At 39.0% G+C, this 19103-nt stretch overlaps 1 protein-coding gene across 1 annotated transcript in view; it reads left to right on the top strand.

The window, feature by feature from the left end:
- Positions 1–16509, top strand: part of ALDH2 (aldehyde dehydrogenase 2 family member) — a 28840-nt gene extending 12331 nt beyond the window's left edge. The window contains exons 3-13 of the mRNA XM_075178459.1: positions 4787–4927; positions 5705–5784; positions 6904–7015; positions 7255–7383; positions 8799–8912; positions 13043–13145; positions 13961–14145; positions 14257–14421; positions 15159–15316; positions 15632–15746; positions 16040–16509. Coding sequence (XP_075034560.1) covers positions 4787–4927; positions 5705–5784; positions 6904–7015; positions 7255–7383; positions 8799–8912; positions 13043–13145; positions 13961–14145; positions 14257–14421; positions 15159–15316; positions 15632–15746; positions 16040–16072 — 1335 coding nt within the window. The 3' untranslated portion in view covers positions 16073–16509. The remainder of the gene's footprint in view (positions 1–4786; positions 4928–5704; positions 5785–6903; positions 7016–7254; positions 7384–8798; positions 8913–13042; positions 13146–13960; positions 14146–14256; positions 14422–15158; positions 15317–15631; positions 15747–16039) is intronic.
- Positions 16510–19103: the final 2594 nt, after the last annotated feature.

Below are 19103 nucleotides of genomic sequence, written 5' to 3'. Positions count from 1 at the left end.
TCTTTCGGCCTCTCCCTGACTAACCTGTTTGCTTCTCGCCCATGATCCTTGGCCTGCTCCTGGTTTCTGTCTGTGTTCAAGTTTATCTGTCTCCTACCTCTGTGCTCCAGTGACTGCACATAAACTTTTACTACATTAGAGTGAAGTCCTGGGGGCATCCGACTAACTCTACAGGAAAGGTGGCTGCTGTAGGTGGAGACCTCTTAACATTTCCAAGTTTTAGTAGCCATTGGCCATAACACTTTGTTCTATTAAAAGCACAACTTGCAACTGCCGTCACCAGCCTGTATAACCCAACATGATGGATCCATGGTTTTTCCTCCATATCCTGGAACTTCAATTAGCATGAAACAGTAGTAACTGGGATTCATCAGACTAGACAGACTTTTGACCATTTCAACTAGACAATTTCACTGTCCTAAGTGGTGGTACTTATTTGGGTTTATACTTAATATATCTATAGTGTTGAGTTTAGATTGTCATTAGTGCCTATGGGAATTTTAAACACCTATTAAAAGCCATTTATGTATTAAAGAATAATATAGTGAATTTTATAATTAAATTTAAATGGTGATATTTACTAGAACATTGGTGTAGTCTCATAAAAGGAGCGTACCAAAGTTATATAAACTTAATACAATAGTTGGAAACATTACTTTTTTAAAAAACAATACATTTTTATAGAATTAAAATAGTATGATGGAACACTATCCAATGAAAAAATAAAGGCTCTAATTTTGCGTTCAGTATAATCAACTACTTGGTCACCGCTGTATAATAAGCAAAGCCGTTTGCATTGATGGTATATAAAAAGCCTTTAGTGACTCTTAGAAACATTTATTGTGTCAAATTCATTATAGTTCTAGAAGAATTAATGGTCATTACATGTGATTCTTCTATACTTCTGATACATACTGTTGCTGTATTATACATCTGCCTAATTATCTTTTACTATTGTAGAAGAATTATTGGTTTTAATATCTATATAGTCTGTTTACAACTTTTTCAGTACATTCATTTTAAATATACAGTTGAATAGAATCTGAGCACTTCTGATTTGGGATACCGGAACCCCTTGAGCAGCAGCAGTGTTGCTCTATCTTGACTCCAGCACCAGATTGTGGTTTGTTTGGGTTTTTTTTTCGTGCCAGAAAAAACCTAAATAGAACATGACATGATTTCTCCAGTCTCATTGAGTATGGTGCAAAGAAGTGGTAAATGTTAATAGTGGTTAACTGAGCAACATGACTGCAAATGGCAATAAATGTAAATGGCAGTAATTGGCACAGATTGACTTCTCACACACCAGGCACCTGTCCAATCTATTTAAGTGTGGACTTTAATTGCCCCACACTGATATTTATTTTTTAGAAAATGACGAGGATAAAGTTGTAAAATTTTTAATTGATCTTTATAATGTATTGTGACAAAGCGAGTGGTTTTCCACAGGCCTCTAAGGGAGGAGTTTGGTGCTCAGCTGAAAGTCTTCAGGTAAAGGCTGCAGACATGTATACCTTAGCCTAGGTGCACTGCTATACAAGTGAGTGACGGGGTTTGTCTGCAGTGAAGAGTAATTACAGAACACCTGCAGAGAACTCCCTTTTAAAGCCAAGGTTGGAGTGTCTCTTGTCCATCAAGCTAAGGCGGTGGGAGGAGTGTAAAGTATAATAACCTGAATTGTGCATATGTACAGTGCAACTGATGCAAGATTGTGGCCAGTGTCTAAACAGGAGGCTTATATATAGTCAGTGTTGGGTGTCATCCTGAAGGAAGTGTGTGCTGTTTTGTTCTAATGTAACAATGCAAGCATTGTTTACTCGGCAAGAAGTGGTTTGTGTAAGCATAACCAGAGGGGTGTCCATGTTGCACTATCTAACAGTTCAACTACATTTTATTACTCATCTGCCTTGGTGTATTCTAGCATTTTTGCTATATTGGCTCTACACATGGCTTATACAACTGTGGGTTTTCATCTTGCAGGGCATGCTGTGGCTTGTAGTCTTACAACAGCTGGAGAGATGCTGGCTGGCTGCCTAACTCTCGTCGTTTAAAACGTTTCTCACTTATCCTCAGTGACCCCTCCAGGCTATAAGCAACATCTAAAGCATATACTAACACAAGAGGTAGAGATTAAGAAAGTGGTGTTTGTTTATGGATAGTGACATACAGCAGGACATCACCAGTTCTGAAATGTCATAGAAATTGTTGCTCAATTAAATAAATCCCAATGTCAGGACTCCGAGAGCACATCAGTTCGCCAGGTTTAAACATTTGGGATCTTTCAAATGCTGAAGCAAGTTTATTATTTTTTTTTTTTTTAATCTGGTCTCCTGTTGCATGTATTCATATGCTATAATTTAGTACACAGTTCCTCAGGCTGTAGGTCTTATACATGAGCCAATGAACAGATTGCTTTTGCATTATTTTGTTGGTGAAATTATGGTAGAAGGAAATAAACGCATAATTGAGACACCAGGTATCTGTCATCTGCAAAACAAAGCATGTACTACTGAGTCCTGTATCTCGGTACTAACAATGTGCCACTTTGTCTTTGAAAGAAGCGTGGATTAGTGTAAGTGGATATATTAAAATGTTAACATTATAATGCTATTACTGTGGGATTTGCGGGTAGTGCATTGCTGCTGTCATGTTAAGCGCTGCGTCCCAATCTGGCACTGAAGAATGGTGTGACACTTCTGAGCACACCAGTAAGCAGTTGTGTCCTTACCCATAATCTGCATTGTGTCGATGACTTCCATCTGGTCTAGGTGAATAGATCACAAAGCATCACTTCTGCTAACTGTTTTGCATGGTCTATTTTTAAAGAGCTACTAATCCAGGATTACCTGGACCTAGATCAATCTGAACAAGTAAAGTAGTAGCCTCTTGGTATTAAAATCATAATTAACTGGGTATTACGCTGTTGGCAAAAAAGGGAGGTGTTACTTTTAATAAGTAAATCATTACATTAACTTTATGTAAATGTCTGATCTTTATAGGTTTTTTTTTTTTTTTTTTTCGTTTTTTTTTTTTCTCTTTGTGTTGCAGGAGGACTCGCTTGTATAATAAAGGTTATTTTGTTTCATGTCTTTCAGTTGATGAATTAATGATTACCTCTTGACCTTTGGGTCTGCACTTTCACCATCGAGGTTCATGGTCCTATAATTTGAATTATTGTAATTTTCAATAAAGTAGCCGTTTTTGCGTAATTTGTAGTTGGGTGTTTTTTTTGTTTTGTTTTTTTGTTTTTTGTGCCCTCCAGTTGGGGAATGGCTTAAGGCTGTCAAATGCAGCAACAGAAAAGAACACATGATGGTCTTTCTGCAGTGTAACACACAGATACTTGTCATACGCCTTAAAACAGATTAGTCACAATCTGATTGAAGCCTGCTTAATGCAAATGCTAGATTGTAACTTTATATTTTGGATCATCCGTGCTTAAGCTGCCGATTCTGGTGTGCTTGAGAAATTTGTCCCTGACTGTAGAAAAACAGGGACCACTACATATTGGAGTTCCTGTGTGTGCCAGCTTATCTGGGCTTTGTAAATATTGGAGAGGAGTATTTAAAATCACAAAATCATTACATTCTAACAAACTTGTAAACAAATCACATTGTTGTGCAATGTCTGCCAAAACTGTTATGCATATGACAAGTTTTGGTGATCTGTCTTCCATAGCAGTGTGTCTCTGGAAGTTATTTAAAAAGTTTAGCAACTGTGCCCTTGACAGACTTTAGATGCACTCTCATTTCTCAACAACTCTGCCCAGATGCCCTCTTTCCTTATAAAGCTCACAGTCTTTCTTGCAGTTGCCACCGGCAAGATAAGCATTCCCTGCACTGGGCTTGTGGTTAATATTAAGCCCTCTCTCAGGTGAAGGCTATGAGTGGCTTTCAGGAGTTGCTTGTCATTAAATTGGCATATAGGGGCCGATTCAGTTTGGCCATGTTAGGAATAACGCGGTGCTAATTGTATTATCGTTAATACTGTAATTCTAACCTGTGTGTTTGTCGTGCTGAGGACTGCGAGCAAAAATCAGCATTAAAATTACCGTACTAGTGCAGGAATAGCATACTTTTACCGTACTAACGGTAATGGTGTGTAGGTCGCATTATTCTTAGAGGAACGCGGCAGAATTGAATTGGCCCCTCTGTCCCAATTTCGCACTAGTAATTTGTGCAATAGCTTAATAGCAGTCACATTTTGATTGCAACATGGTGGGTGTGCTGTACAGTAAGTGGGTATTATCTTTTATTTATAAGTTGTTACAAAAGGTCTGCAGTGCCATACATGACTTATACAGAACACAATGATCTATAACACATTACATGATGCATGAAAGAGGTTGAGAAGGGAGACGTGTCCTTTAGATTTAGCAAATAAAAGGTCATTGGGGACTTTAGTGAGGACCGTTTCTGTGGAGTGGAAAAACCAGACTGGAGTTTGTCAAGTAAAGAGAGGAGAAAGGAGATGAGGTGGCTGTAGACAACCAGTTCAAGAGGTTGGGAGGCATGATTCTTGTACATGGAGGATGTGTGGTTTAGTTTGTGACTTAGAGGTTATTCAGTGTATAACATGTTATCAGTGCTTTGCACAACTATCTGTAGTAAATAGTGTTGCTACAAAAGGTGTTTCTTAGAAACATAACTGCATCATTGTTCTATATGTAATTATTAGTATTGCTTGGTCATGCGAGTGTCCCGGTAAATACACTGTGAAAGCCGAGCATGTTCTACAGCATTGTCCTACAGTTAATCTATAACTGTTCTTTTTTTTTTTTTTATAGGCTGATGTTGACAAGGCGGTGAAAGCAGCACGAGATGCGTTTAAATTGGGATCACCATGGAGGAGAATTGATGCCTCTCAAAGGGGAGTCCTGATGAATAGACTGGCTGATCTTATTGAGCGGGATAGGGCTATTCTAGCTGTAAGTAGATCATGAAGGAGGTATAACGATCACTCTTAAGCATCCTGATTGGGGTGTTTGGGGTTTTTGTACCACACATTTTGAAATTGGGTCAGTGATATGACGTGTGGCCACCATAACTAGAAATTCATTGTCAAAATGCTTCTGTTCACTTCCTCATTCCTTTATAAAGAAGTTTACAGGTCTTTCTTGCCACTTCCGTGACATTTAATTGGCACATGCGACTAACATCTTAAGTAATAGAGATTACATTTAAACGGAGACCGATATCTTTACTACTAGTGTGATTGGTAAATCTATTAAATTGATTTACCTTTTACAATGTGTTTTGAGGTTTTAAGTATGTACAGAAGACAGTACATGCTGTAAGACTGCGTGCAAGAGTGTTCCAGCATTAAAAATAAAGTTGAGAGCTAATCTAAATCATTTAAAGCAATTGACCATGTCGCACCAGGGGAAAGAGGCAGTGACTTACAAAAAGTCTTGGTAGAGGAAAATGTTTTGACTCTTCCAACAAAACACATTATTCCCTAATAGTCTGAGTAAGCTATGAATTGTATATGGCTTATTTGGCCTACTTATGATTGGTCAGTGTTATGTTTACTGAAATGTTTCTTTGCTTTACTGGGACACTAATCTGCAGATCCTACAAGATGACTCTGCTTCATCACTTGACTTGCCTTTAATCATTTTTGTTGATATTTCAGTTAGTTGAAATTATTCTTATATGGCAAATGCTAAAACAAAAACCTTGTTGAACTGTGTGCTTTTCTGCAGAATCTGGAAACCCTGGACAATGGAAAGCCCTATGCAACTTCCTATGCAGTGGATCTGGATCTTGTATTGAAATGTTTGCGGTAAGACCATACTTGGAGTAACTACGTGAGGTTTGCTGATGTACTTTTTTTCTGTTTCGGTTTTTCTTGCTAGAAGTGTGTGTGTATCCGCAATCTACACAACCTTCTATATACAAGAATTTATTATGATTTCAATGGCTTTAATCTTTTAGCTATGCACTATTCAGTTAGCTGAATAGTGCATAGTTGGACGATTTAAATTTTGAGACCTTAAGGGGCATATTCAATTAGCCACGTTACTCGCAAAAGTAATGCGGCGTTAAAAGTTTTACCGTTATTATGGTAATTCTAACCCAGATTTCAGGGAGCTGCGAGCAGAAAGCCGGCGTTAAAGTTACTGTAATAACGATTATAGTGCGCAAGCCGCATTCCTTTTGATAGTAACGCGGCCAATTGAATATGCACCTAAAAGTCTGACCTGATTGATCTGCCAAAGATTGGGTAAACATCAGTAACTTTTGCCCGGTAGGATAGTGCATTAGAGCTGAGCTATTTGTGTGTACTGTTATTTTCTCTGTCAACATGCACAGCAAAGTATGGCATTCAGTAAGCACAAGTGGGCTTGCACAGCTGCCTTGTGTCAGTATAACAATGGTCTCTCCTGAGCAGGCTTCCTCCACCATCGCGCAACAAAAGCATTTTAGGAACTGTTAAATTTGGTAAAACTATTCCTAGTTTGGTCTGTCGACATTAATGGTAATGTCATGCAGTCCGTTAATACTGACTCTTAAACATTATGCTTAATATTGACACCTCCATTACATAGTAATAACGGTAGCGATTCTCTAGTGTATGCGCTGTAGCTCAGTTTCCAATCCTCACTATGTGCCTGTATTTAAAAGCTGGTGTATTTGCTGTGCGCAGGTTTTGTTGTGTTTTTCTCCTTTAAATATTCAGTTTACGTAATTTTTGAGTGTAAAATAAAACCACTTTATTTTCCACCCTCTTGGACATCTGTTTAACAGACATAAACTAGTGGTGGCTGCATATTGAACTGCTAGGTGCATAGAAACATAGCGTGCAGTGTATGAGCAGAGATCCAGTCACTCTTACAGGACACTGCCTGTATGGTGACGAAGCAGTCAGTTTAGAATTGTAACTTTTTGTGCTGTGCTTCAGGTATTATGCTGGATGGGCTGATAAATGGCATGGAAAAACCATCCCCATCGATGGAGATTATTTCACCTACACAAGGCATGAACCAGTTGGCGTCTGTGCACAGATTATTCCGGTATGTCCCCACAGGATAAACCATTCTAGACTGTCTAGTATTGGTTGTAATAACCACATGCTTCCCTCTGAGACCTCTCCTCGAGCCTCATCCAGTCCTGTCCAATAAATGTTTTAGGATTTTATAGCTTAAATTAGATTAAATAAGTCTGATCCTATATATTAGTTGTATAGTATGAACAGCTGCTTTATGTAACTCACCAGCTGGCAGTGCTGAATCCATGTTCTGGTTTCTTACAGTGGAACTTCCCTCTTCTGATGCTGGCATGGAAGTTTGGTCCCGCATTGGCTACTGGAAATGTGATTGTTATGAAGGTGGCTGAGCAGACACCTCTCACCGCCCTGCATATTGCCAGCTTGGTGAAAGAGGTAAAAAAATATATATTTTGTATACCCTTCACATCCAGATTTGGAATGTCCTGTCCTCTCCTTCAGATCCCCTGGACTTAATGGAATATTAAAGTATACTCCTGTTTGGAATAGCTCCGTATTGCTTACTGGTAGCAGCAACAACAAAACATGAAAGTGCTTTACACAGACTGCAGATATCTGACTTCTTAGGTTAAGAATGATCCTGAGTATTCAGCAGTTTTGAAAAACTTGTCAAACCATGCTGGCAATACTTGTATGAAGCAATATCTGTGAGACAGAGGACCTTCTAGAAACAAAATCAACTAAGATGTAGTATTTCTCTCGTACCTGATTATGGAGAAGAAGAAATCCTGCTTTATACACTTCAGCACTTTGTATGAAACGTGAAATTTGGTGCATAGTCCTACTGCTTCAGGAGTGTCCTCACAATGGGTTAAGTATAGGAGATATGTGCTATCAATTATAATGAATTTATATTACATGGGAGTTGCCAGTTCCTTTTGCTTAATATAATCAACATTTATTTATATAGCGCCAGCAAATTCCGTAGCACTTTACAATTGGGAACAAACCTTAAACAAACAATACTGGGTAATACAGAGGTAAGAGAACCCTGCTCGCAAGCTTACAATCTATAGGACAATGGGAGTTAGAAACACAAGGGCATGTGCTACATCATATTGCACAATGGACCAGCTAGAATGCAAAGGTAAAAGTATTGAGTGGGCTGTGTGTGTACCAATGTTGGTCAGAGGGTTGTTGTCTTGTGATAGCTGTGTAGAGGGTGGTAATGGGGGATATTAAGATGGTTGATTATATAATTATTATATATAATTGGGATTCTTTCACCTAGTACTTGGCTGTGTTCTAGCCAGATCTCTCTTCCTAATGATTGGCATCCTGTCACAATACACTGGCTGGCTGTATTGTTGGAAGAGTCTTACTTCTGACAGCACTGTTTCTGGAGTGATTACTCCATGTTAATGAACACTAACCTACCAAATTGGCACATTGGTCTCCACTAAATGTTGCACAGGAAAGTGTTTAAAATAAAATCTGTGGAAATACCCAACACTTCTAAAGATTCAGTACAGTTTTTATAATATACTTGTTCTTGGTCTGACCTGGTGTAGGACAAGCACCAGTTTTTTCTGTTGCAGTTGCTATGACATGGGGAAACTGGAGCTCGCTCGTCCATGGAAATGACAATTGGTGAAAAGGCACAATCTTTATTGGAGGAAAAACCTAGTTTCTGCTGACTCAAGTTAGGGTGCAGGGAATATATATTCTGTGTACCCTCTTTAGTAGTGCTATTCTTGTGAAAGATTGCCTTTGTTTTACAAATGTCTCTTAATGTTTGCTGTAGTCAGCCCAGAGTCTGAAACCTGAATAACATGATCTTCTTCCTCCAGGCTGGCTTCCCACCAGGTGTTGTTAATATCATTACTGGAATGGGTCCCACAGCAGGTGCAGCTCTCTCCTCTCACATGGATGTGGATAAAGTTGCTTTCACTGGTTCAACAGAGGTAAAATTGCTTATCAGCATGTGATCGTCCTTCCATATATACTGTAGTGGGAGATATTTATGGAAACTGCTTTACAGGTAACTGTAGAAAAGGAGGTGTTGTCCCTAGCAACCAGCCAGACTCAAACTACTTTAATCTTCTAAACAACACTGCAAAAGTCACTTCTGGTTCCTATGGTCAATTTGTGTTTCTTCTTCAGTCCTCTGTCGCCACTGTCCTTTACTCTACAATATAGAACTGAGCAGACGCTTACTAAATTTGCATAAATCAAAGTAGTTCAGGGTACATACCCCTATAGTTTGATTTTTAGTGTCAGATCTAATTACATAAGCTTCAAAGGCATAATTCACTTTATTCAAAAACAAATTGAAACAGGCATGGATTCATTTGGTAAAGTGTTTTTATTTAGATTTTTAAGGCACAGTACAACAAAACAAATTGCATAACAAAACATACATACCCAATTTCAGGATAAGTATTCTAAAAGTTATTGCTGCTTTTAACATATAACAGACAAAGATATTGACTCTAATCAGTTTGTATTTTCATTGATAAAAATGTACAGTGAACTAGACTCTGAAACCAACCTAAATAAATGAGGTTAAAACTGAAGCTAAAGCTGCGCAGGGCTGTTACTAATATCATAACTGGTGGTTATGATATCATCTTGGAAGGGGAGGACAGCAAATTGAGACTCATACCAGTGGTGCCAGATTTTATGATGCCCGTGTAAGGCCTTTCTACTATCGTATATAAATCGTTCATGCCTACATATCTCAGTAACTAAATTAGTCCAATGATCAACACTTGGTGCTTCCGGCACCATCCAAACCCTTGCAAGGACCACCTTGGCCAGGGAGGACAATATAAATATATATTTGAAGAGTGGCTTGTCTAAATTATCATCTAATGTAATACCAAACAAACATATCTTGGGGCACAAAGGAGGGGTGAGAGGTAGTGTAGAGGAGATGCGATCCCATATATTGCACCAAAATAATTGAACAACTGGGCATGTCCATAATAAGTACCAGAAAGTACATAAGGGGTCTCCGCACTTAGGACACTCAGAGGAGGTATGAACTCTCATCATGTGTGGGTTAGAGGGAGTTAAATACACTCTATGTAATATATAAAAATGTATTTGCTGGAACTTGAGATGAGGTGGTATTTTTTTGTAACCGCCTGTTTTAATTTGTGATGCATTAAAGTAGTGGTGGTTTGTTTGGTTTGTTTTTTCATCCTATAGCTACATTTGACACTATACAGTTCTTTCTAAATGCCTATCTGATGCATATGAACTCTTTATATGACAAAAAAAAGAGATAAGTGTACAGTTAACATGCGTTTTATCGTCGCAAATGCATGTAAATGGGTCCAGTGCCAAACGTGTGTACTTGATGTATTTTACTCTGCTTTTTTTTTTTCCTCATGTCGGTATGTACCCTAATTTAGCTTTAGATGTTTAACTGCATATTTTGCTAATGAAGTTACATGACACGCAATGCTCTGCATATGACTGCTATTCACGGTCCATGCAAGGGTACATGCATACATCTGTAGAGGAATTGGTAACCATTATAGAATCACTGGGCAGTGACCCCCATTTAACTTCTCGTTTTTCATAACTTTTAATGAAACTGTAGACCTGTGGTGCAGCATAATATAAACCAGTTCATCTACATCAGCAAAAGCTACACAACATTGATCAACTGTTTATTGACCCAAACATTGAAATTGCAGGTTTTTATGACACAATAACTGAAAACAAGATACATTCTGTTGGACATTTTTCCACTTTGCTATTTTTCAAAATAAATAGTTAAAAATAAATAAAAATCATGTGCAGATAAGAATCAACAATTAGTACATTTGCAGGGCAAGAGACAAAAATAGTGAACAGTACATGTCATGGGCATATGTCAATGAAGCTGAAAATATTTGAGTAGCAAATATATAAATTAGCCAGAGGTTGACAATAAACTGACAGGTAAGTATACAATTGTTATCCAGAATACTCAAGCTATAACATCTTATAACAATATAATGGGGGGTGGGGGAGGGGGGGCACTGGTCGCCACCGAGACTGAAAGAAAAAGAGAACACACTTCCCAATTATCCACACAGTTCCTTACCCCTATCTTTCCTTTTTAAGAGGAGAAACAAATAAATAGAAGAGGGGCAATAAAAGTTTCAGAGGGGATTACTACTTAGATTCTCTGGGGAGGGAAACAGCATCGAGAGTCAAGAGTCAGGCCACCTATGAACCTAGGGGGTCTTTTTAGGAGGAAGGAGTTGGTACAAGAGGTATGGGGTTATAAGTAAAGCCAAGGAGCCCAAACCTGGTGAAATTTATCATCCTTATCATGCAGGTGGTATGTAATCTGTTCCATCCGGGCAATAAACCAGATATAGGATCGAAGGGCCGCCAAAGTGGGGGGGGTTCAACTTGTTTCCAGGACTTGGCTACTAGGCATCGCGCAGCAGCCAGGACATGGGAGGCCAATTTCGCAGATTGTCTATCATCATCAATCAAAGGGTAACAGAGAAGAAAAGACCATGGGTCTTTCCAGACAGGGCATGGAAGGAGGGAGGAGAGGAGGGCCCTAACTCGATCCCAAAAGGAGGATATTTTAGGACCGGACCACCAAATATGCAAAAAGGAGCCCATCTGGCCACAGCCCCGCCAACATAATGGAGAACTAGAGGGGAACATTTTAGTGAGTTTGTCAGGTGTGTAGTACCACCTATAGTATACTTTTATATGCGTTCTCCTTCACCGAAGTGGAAATGGAGCTGGTGGCAACTTGGTCCCTTATGGCTTCCCAATAATCCTCCTCCGGGGGGGGGCCCAGATCCCTCTCCCACTCCCTCTCATGCCTACCGCCCGGAGGTATTTTTCCACTTTTTAATGACCTTGCAACTAACAAAATTCAAATGAACGATAGACATCTTTTAGGAAAGTTTAAAAAAAAAAAACTTACAATACCCTAGTTGCATAAGGGTACACATCCCTAAACTTATACTTTGTGGAAGCAGATTTTGTTTTTGTTACAGTAGTAAGTCGTCTTATTCACAGACCTGGGGGTAAATGTATCAACCAGTGGATTCTGCAAGTGGACGATTTCTGGCGACTTTGCAGGGGAAATTTAAAACGGCAATGGCTTTCGAATCCACTTTAAATTTCCCCCGCAAGGTCGCCAGAAAACCGTCCACTTGCATAATCCGCTAGTTGATGCATTTGCCCCCAGGTGTGTGAAGTTGAATCACCCAGAGGATTCTGCAAGTTGCCTATTTTCCAGGAACCTTGGGGGGGTAAATTAAAGCAGGTTTGAAAACAATTGCTGCTTCCTTGATTTTAGATTTTTTTTTTTTTTTTATTTTTTTTTTTTCCTCCTTGTCCCGTCATCAACTTTGTAGGGACTGATCTTGGCAAGAAATTATGCGAAAAAGAGAATGCTAGATCATCCATTTAAAACCAAATGCTTAAAAATATTGGCAGTCCTGCATGTTTTTTAATGCACTGTTTCTTCCAGAAATTTGTTGAAAGTAAAATATTTTGCAATTTTTTTAGTTTGCAATGGAATAAAACATAAGCAGAAAAACTTGCTAAGCCATAACTTATTCCAGGCAGAAATACTTAAATGGGCCAGACAATATCATTGGCACCTTTTTTAGAAGTTTATAGAAATTTAGATTTCAGGGAGGTGATTCTCCTTCACTTTGGAATGGAACTTGCCTGTGGTGAGCTGCAGGTGTGTACAATATAAAAATCTTTAAATGAACCTCGAACTCCTTGTTCTCCTGTTGTCATTGCATGGGTAGAACTTGCTGCTAAGCCTGTGCAAAGTGATCTATTGTCTTATGATTTGGTGAGTGTGAGAGCAGCTTTAGTTTTCATTTGTGGATATCGCTTCTGTTTCGGCTTATTTTAGGGTCTAACAGCTAAAATCCTGGTCTGGATGCATCCAGTATTGCAAGGAATGTTGTGTATCACATAGTAATATATTCACTACTTTGGTTATTTCAGATACATGCTGCTAGTATTGCTGATCGTACTATATGGTTGTAGCTTAGCAATTGCTAAAGAATAGTTTTGTTCAACTGTCTGCCCATGTTCTCTGCTATAGGTGGGTCGTCTAATCCAGCAGGCAGCAGGACAAAGTAACTTGAAGAAAGTAACCCTGGAACTTGGCGGGAAGAGCCCAAACATCATATTTTCTGATGCTGACTGTAAGTAGTAGTTTTCAGATCTTAGACAAAGATGCTCAACAGCATTTACAGGATTCTGGAAAGCAATGCAGTGTTCTGTTGATGATTCATGTTTTCAGATCTAGGTGTAGTCAGCCCTACATGTTTCAATTAACCCTTTCATATCTAGGCTGCTTTTGTATCTCAATCACCGAACAAATCTTCCATGACCCATAGTGGGGAGTGGGTGAGATAGTCAAGCACTGGGAGTAGGTGCAATGTGATACTTACGAGTGACTGTTTAGAATCCTGTCTCCCCAGCATATCTAACCCATCAGGATGTTCCTTGGTAAATATTTAAAGAATCCAGAATTTAAAAAAAAGTGTTCTGTTTCTGGTGCCTATAAACTGTTAACACCAATGAGTATACTCAAGTGTTACAATTTTGGTATAGCTTTTAGGTATAATAATGAAACTGCATATTAGTATTTTATTATAGAAAGGACTACTGTGCCCCCTTATTCTGGTAGTAAATATAGTAGTAAAGTTATCCTGGCATACCTATAACTCTGAGGTGGGCACTGTACTGAAGGTGTTTACGTTTTGTTTGTTTTTAACTCGCAGTATTTAGTTCAGAGGACATAAAATCTCCACTTAAAGTAGACTTGTTACCTACACAAAGTGCAGTCATCGATGTGGGCAGAGCGAATACAGAATATAGCCAGTTTGCTGGGAGCCAGTGCATCTTCCATGTTAGACAGGAACTTGCCTATTGTGTCCTCCCCATGTTTCTCTCAGCTGTTGGGGGTGTCTGATTGGTGAAAGCAGTCTGTTTTACACTCTTTACTTGTGTGCAGTGGACTGGGCTGTGGAGCAGGCCCACTTTGCTCTGTTCTTTAACCAAGGACAGTGCTGCTGTGCTGGCTCTCGCACCTATGTTCAGGAAGATATCTACAACAAGTTTGTGGAGAAAAGTGTTCACCGAGCCAAGAGCAGAATCGTTGGAAACCCTTTTGACTTCAAAACTGAGCAAGGACCTCAGGTGAGGTCTAACTGAGACTTGATCTTACACTGATCCCATTTCATATGGATTTTTATTTGTTTGCATGAAGATTTTGTACTAATTTGCAGTGAAACAATTTGACCTTTTCAGGTGGATGAGGAGCAGTTTAAAAAAGTCCTGGGCTACATCAAAGCTGGAAAACAAGAGGGTGCCAAGTTGTTGTGTGGTGGGAACGCTGCTGCCGACCGTGGTTACTTTATTCAGCCCACAGTGTTTGGAGATGTGACTGACAATATGACCATTGCTAGAGAGGAGGTATGTGCTAGCACTGGGAGTGGTATATCGAAGAACAGTATGTAACAGTGCCCTACAGTACAGAGGGCAGTACACTTCAACTTCAGCTGACCATGAAACACTTATGATTCTATTTGATGTATCGAGTTAAGTGTATTGAAAGGGAATAATTAGACATGATGAGAACAAATCATTTACTGTACAAAACTGTAACTGTAGTTCAATGTTAAGGGTTTTTATCAGAAACCAACGTTTTAATGGACAAATCTAACATCGGTAATGCCATTTGCTCTGGTGATGGCAGATATACGCAGATGTCTGCATACAATCAGGGGCAGACTGGCCTGGGGAGCAGGGGAGAATCTACCCCCTGGGCCGGTCCCATAGTGGGCTACCTTGGGCTAGGTCACTGGACCACCTGCATTTTTTTTTATTTTTTTTTTAAAATAGGCTGCTGAGTAGATTCTTGCCCCTGGGTTAAAGCTTGCCAGCCTTACCCTGCATAATACAATCCTCCCATTGAGGAGAAGGGTTCTTTAGAGCTAAGTATCTTTAGATGCAGTCCACAGTGTGTAACCAAACAACAAATTGGGCTTGGATATATATACTAAATTGACCCTTATTGAGTCTGTTGTGTAACTTAGGAGGAAAGTCCCATAGAGGCTGTATTTCTTCCAATCAATAGTCCGTAAATGTAAAATGAAAAAATTGGTGGCATAAAATATTTTTAACTCTCCTCTTTCCCTGTTTCCCTGTAGATCTTTGGACCAGTGATGCAGATTTTAAAATTCAAGACAATTGAGGATGTTATTGAAAGAGCCAACAGCTCAATGTATGGTCTGGCTGCAGCTGTTTTCACAAAGGATATTGACAAAGCAAACTACGTGTCCCAAGCACTACGGGCTGGAACAGTTTGGTAAGACTCCCTTTTAATCCATAGGTAACTAAAGGGACCTATAAACAGAACCTATATTTATGTTTAATATTATACATTTATTATTGCCCTCTTGAACTACGTAACTGAAGCTCAGCTGGGAAAATGTTTCCCCATGTTCACTCTTAAAACTGAAGCTGAAACTAAGAAGATTTGAATAAACTATTTGTGTACAATGGTCTAGATTAGCTTCAGACTAATCCAAGGTTATTTTGCCTTTGACTGTTGCTGATAAGTGGATTTCTAACTATTTGTTTCCCAGACCCATTAAACTGAAGTCTGTCTGATGCTTTTCAGGATCAACTGCTATGATGTCTTTGGCGCTCAAGCACCATTTGGGGGTTACAAAGCCTCCGGCACAGGGAGAGAGCTGGGAGAGTATGGATTGGAAGCGTACACAGAAGTGAAAAATGTGAGTCCAGTAAAGGTCTACTAGACAGAATAAGGATATTGCAGCATTGGCTAAAGTTGTCAGGTTGTTTGTTGTGGTGGTTTTGCTATTCCCTGCTCTTCTATTAATCTGCCTTTTTATTTGAATCCACATCAGCGTGTGAAATGCACAACAAAAACACACATTAGACTAGAAAATCTATTGTGGCACTGACGCCCTATTGTAACATTCCTGAAAATAATTTATTTCTAAATCGCACTGTTTGCCCTACATGGGGATGTACCAGCAATATCTAACTTATGTATGTTTTGCAGGTGACTATCAAGATCCCTCAGAAGAATTCCTAAGAACAAAGTTCACAACGTTGCAAATGTTTAAGGAACTAGAAATGTGAACTGACTCCTTCAGCACTCTGGTCTTGCAATAAAAAAGTTAAACCATTTCCTATATTACTTTGCTCACTTTACTAGAACAATACCACCTCTCACTGTCTTAAATGCTTGTATTGATATTTAAGACCTCCACTGCAGAGGAGCTCATTAAAAGTTTGTGTAAAGGAAAAACATTGACACTTATAGCCTTCCAATGTAGGTCTTTGGAGGGAAATGAACCCAGGAGTTAAGCAATAACCCATTTTATTGGTTTCCCTTTATTCAGCATGTGGCAATATACTAAAGTACAAAGCTAGGAGGAAGTCAAATAATTCTCTGTACAAGTTGACCAATATCTTGTAATCCACTTTACTCTGAATACTTGCACTGTTCAATAAAGTTCAGTTCATTTACCTTTGCTTGGAAATTACTTTCTGTATAGATTGATATCCTAAAATCATTATAAACAATATTTTTGGCAAAAAATAAAATACAGCAAAACATTTGTTAATTGTTTTAGGAATGGGGATAGTAGATGCCAATACAGCTTCCATGATGGATTGCCTGGTAGGAAGAATGTTGCATCAAAAACCATGGGAGGAAGCAAGATCTGGAACCTTCTATAATGTGAGACTGTTTATTTGAAATCTGATGCATATCTGAAGAGTATGCAAACTAGCATAGATACATTATAACACCATTTGATGGATTAAACTTGTATTTACAACTTGAGAAAAAGAAACTGAAAACAGCATTCGAGCAGTGCACAACATTTTTTCTGAGAAACCAGCTCTCTTAGAAGTAGCCACAGCCCCAGTGGCTTCTGCATGTGACAGGTTTTCTTTGTTTTTGTCTTTTTGTGTTCCTGGGGCTCAGCCAGTTCTGTAAATCCAATCCAAGAGATGTGAGCAGGAGGACCAATCTATTGAAAATGATTCACTCTTGCAGACTGTAAATCTTCAAGTTGTGGCTGAGAAGTGTGGTTTTTTTTTTTTGGTTTTTTTTCTATCCTGATTCATAACAAATTGATCTAGGTGACCAAAGTTTGTTTAAAATCATTCCAGTTGTAACTTGTTTAATTGTCTGGAGCAAGTGGCTAGGAATTTAATAGCCTGTGACCACTTAAAAAATGAATTTTGTTCATTTTAAAGGCCTTAAGATCAAAAATTTTAGAACAAGTCATCTAGGTGTCTCAATCTGCCTCTGGTTGCACTGCAGCACCCTCTGTGGGGATGCTTTGCCTTCTGCAGCTCCTTCTGGCCTGCAGTACCTCTGTACCATCAAAGGGGCTGCTGATGTACTCTTGACAATTCTACCTTCACAAGTTAAGCTCATTACTCCTGGATGCTTTTCACCTGTGACTGGCTTTTAAGAGACTGCCTTTTCCTAGTATTCCTGCTGCAGACTGTTACCTCTGCTGTTCCTTGTCGCCTTGCTTCTTGGCATTCCTGGACTTCTATGTACTCCTGCCCGCAGACCATTTCACCTCCTCTGATCCAGTCTCCTGGCTGTCAGCTCACCCGGTCCTTTGTGTACTCCTGTGCCTGCACACTGTTAACACCTCCTGTGTCCCAGCTCCAGTGATCCCTGCTTAACCTGGACATCCAGTCTCTGCCTGCTGATCATCCTACCGATTCGGTTACCGAAGTACTCCTCTCTATCTGGCTATGCTGTCATCCAACATCCAGTATTTGTGTTTTATCTGCTTTGTTTTGTTTGTTTTTGATTTGCTTCATCTCTGTCCAACCTGTTTTCTGCCCAATAAACCACTTTGTTTAATTTTACATTACTCTGGGTAATATAAAAAGAAATGTGATTTTCATGCTAGGGATCCTGACAACAGGATTTTAGTGGCACATTAACATCTGGGGTGCTGTGAAATGGTGCATGATTCTGGGTGAGGTTGATGGGGTATTACGCAGCAGGAGCATTTCCACAAATACAACTGAAGATTAAAACTGAACCAATTTATTAAGTGATTTCATACATGTCAATTTGGCCCACTTCATGTTGGGATATGTCTTCTCCTGAATTTAGCACTTGCTTTTTAACTGAATAAACTTTAGCTTGGCTCTGCTGTACATTCTTGCCATGCCATGCATAACTGATCTGTTTTTTTGTAAAACATCGTCCACTGCTTCAACAATGTTGAATAAAGTAATAACTCTTATTAAAGTAATTCTATCGTTTTAAAATAAGCATTGCCCAATCAATTGAATGTGTGTCCAAAGCACAAAGTGATTTATTTTAGCAGATGTAAATGGTCAACAATTCAATACATTATTATATCATGATAAAGTACAGTACAGCACAGCCAATACCAAAAGATAATACATACATACCGCTGCAATCGCTTGCGCACGCTGCGCAACCACGGGACCCGATGGACAATATTCTGTATAGAATATTGTGTCAGAGTTGACTGAGGCCCCAGTGAGATGCAACTAATATATATATACAGTCAGTGTTTCATTGTGAACAATAGAGATGACGTAGATTGTTTCTATAGGTCCAGACGTTGGGTGGGTCCAGGCCAGACAGGTAATAGGTTGATTCAATCTAAGGAATCCAAAGGTGGGGGTCTTCTCTCCAGGGGGTCTGCTCCTTTTCATAGCCAGTATCATACAAAGGTTTTACTCTCTAATATCAATAACTAAAGTATGCAATGTGCGATCTCTTCGCCGACTGCACCGGACAGCTGCTGATGATTAGGGCTTCAATATGATATCAGGCATGACACCTTTCCTATTACCTAAACCTTTAATAACACTACAATGTACATATAATCAACATATATATATATATATATATATATATATATATATATATATATATATATATATATATATATAGACTAATAATAAACCGAATACTATCTGCTCCTGAATTACAGTGTAACAGAACCAATATGAAATTATATAAATAACTAACTGTTGTAATGCGAGTGTGTGCATGCGTATTTTACCGTGCGAACGCACCACGTCACGTAACACGTGGCGTACGCTTC

This window comes from Mixophyes fleayi, chromosome 1 (genome assembly GCF_038048845.1).
Source record: "Mixophyes fleayi isolate aMixFle1 chromosome 1, aMixFle1.hap1, whole genome shotgun sequence".
Lineage (NCBI taxonomy): Eukaryota > Metazoa > Chordata > Amphibia > Anura > Limnodynastidae > Mixophyes > Mixophyes fleayi.
Note: the sequence above shows the minus strand (reverse complement) of the source record. Positions and strands in the feature narration are given on the sequence as shown.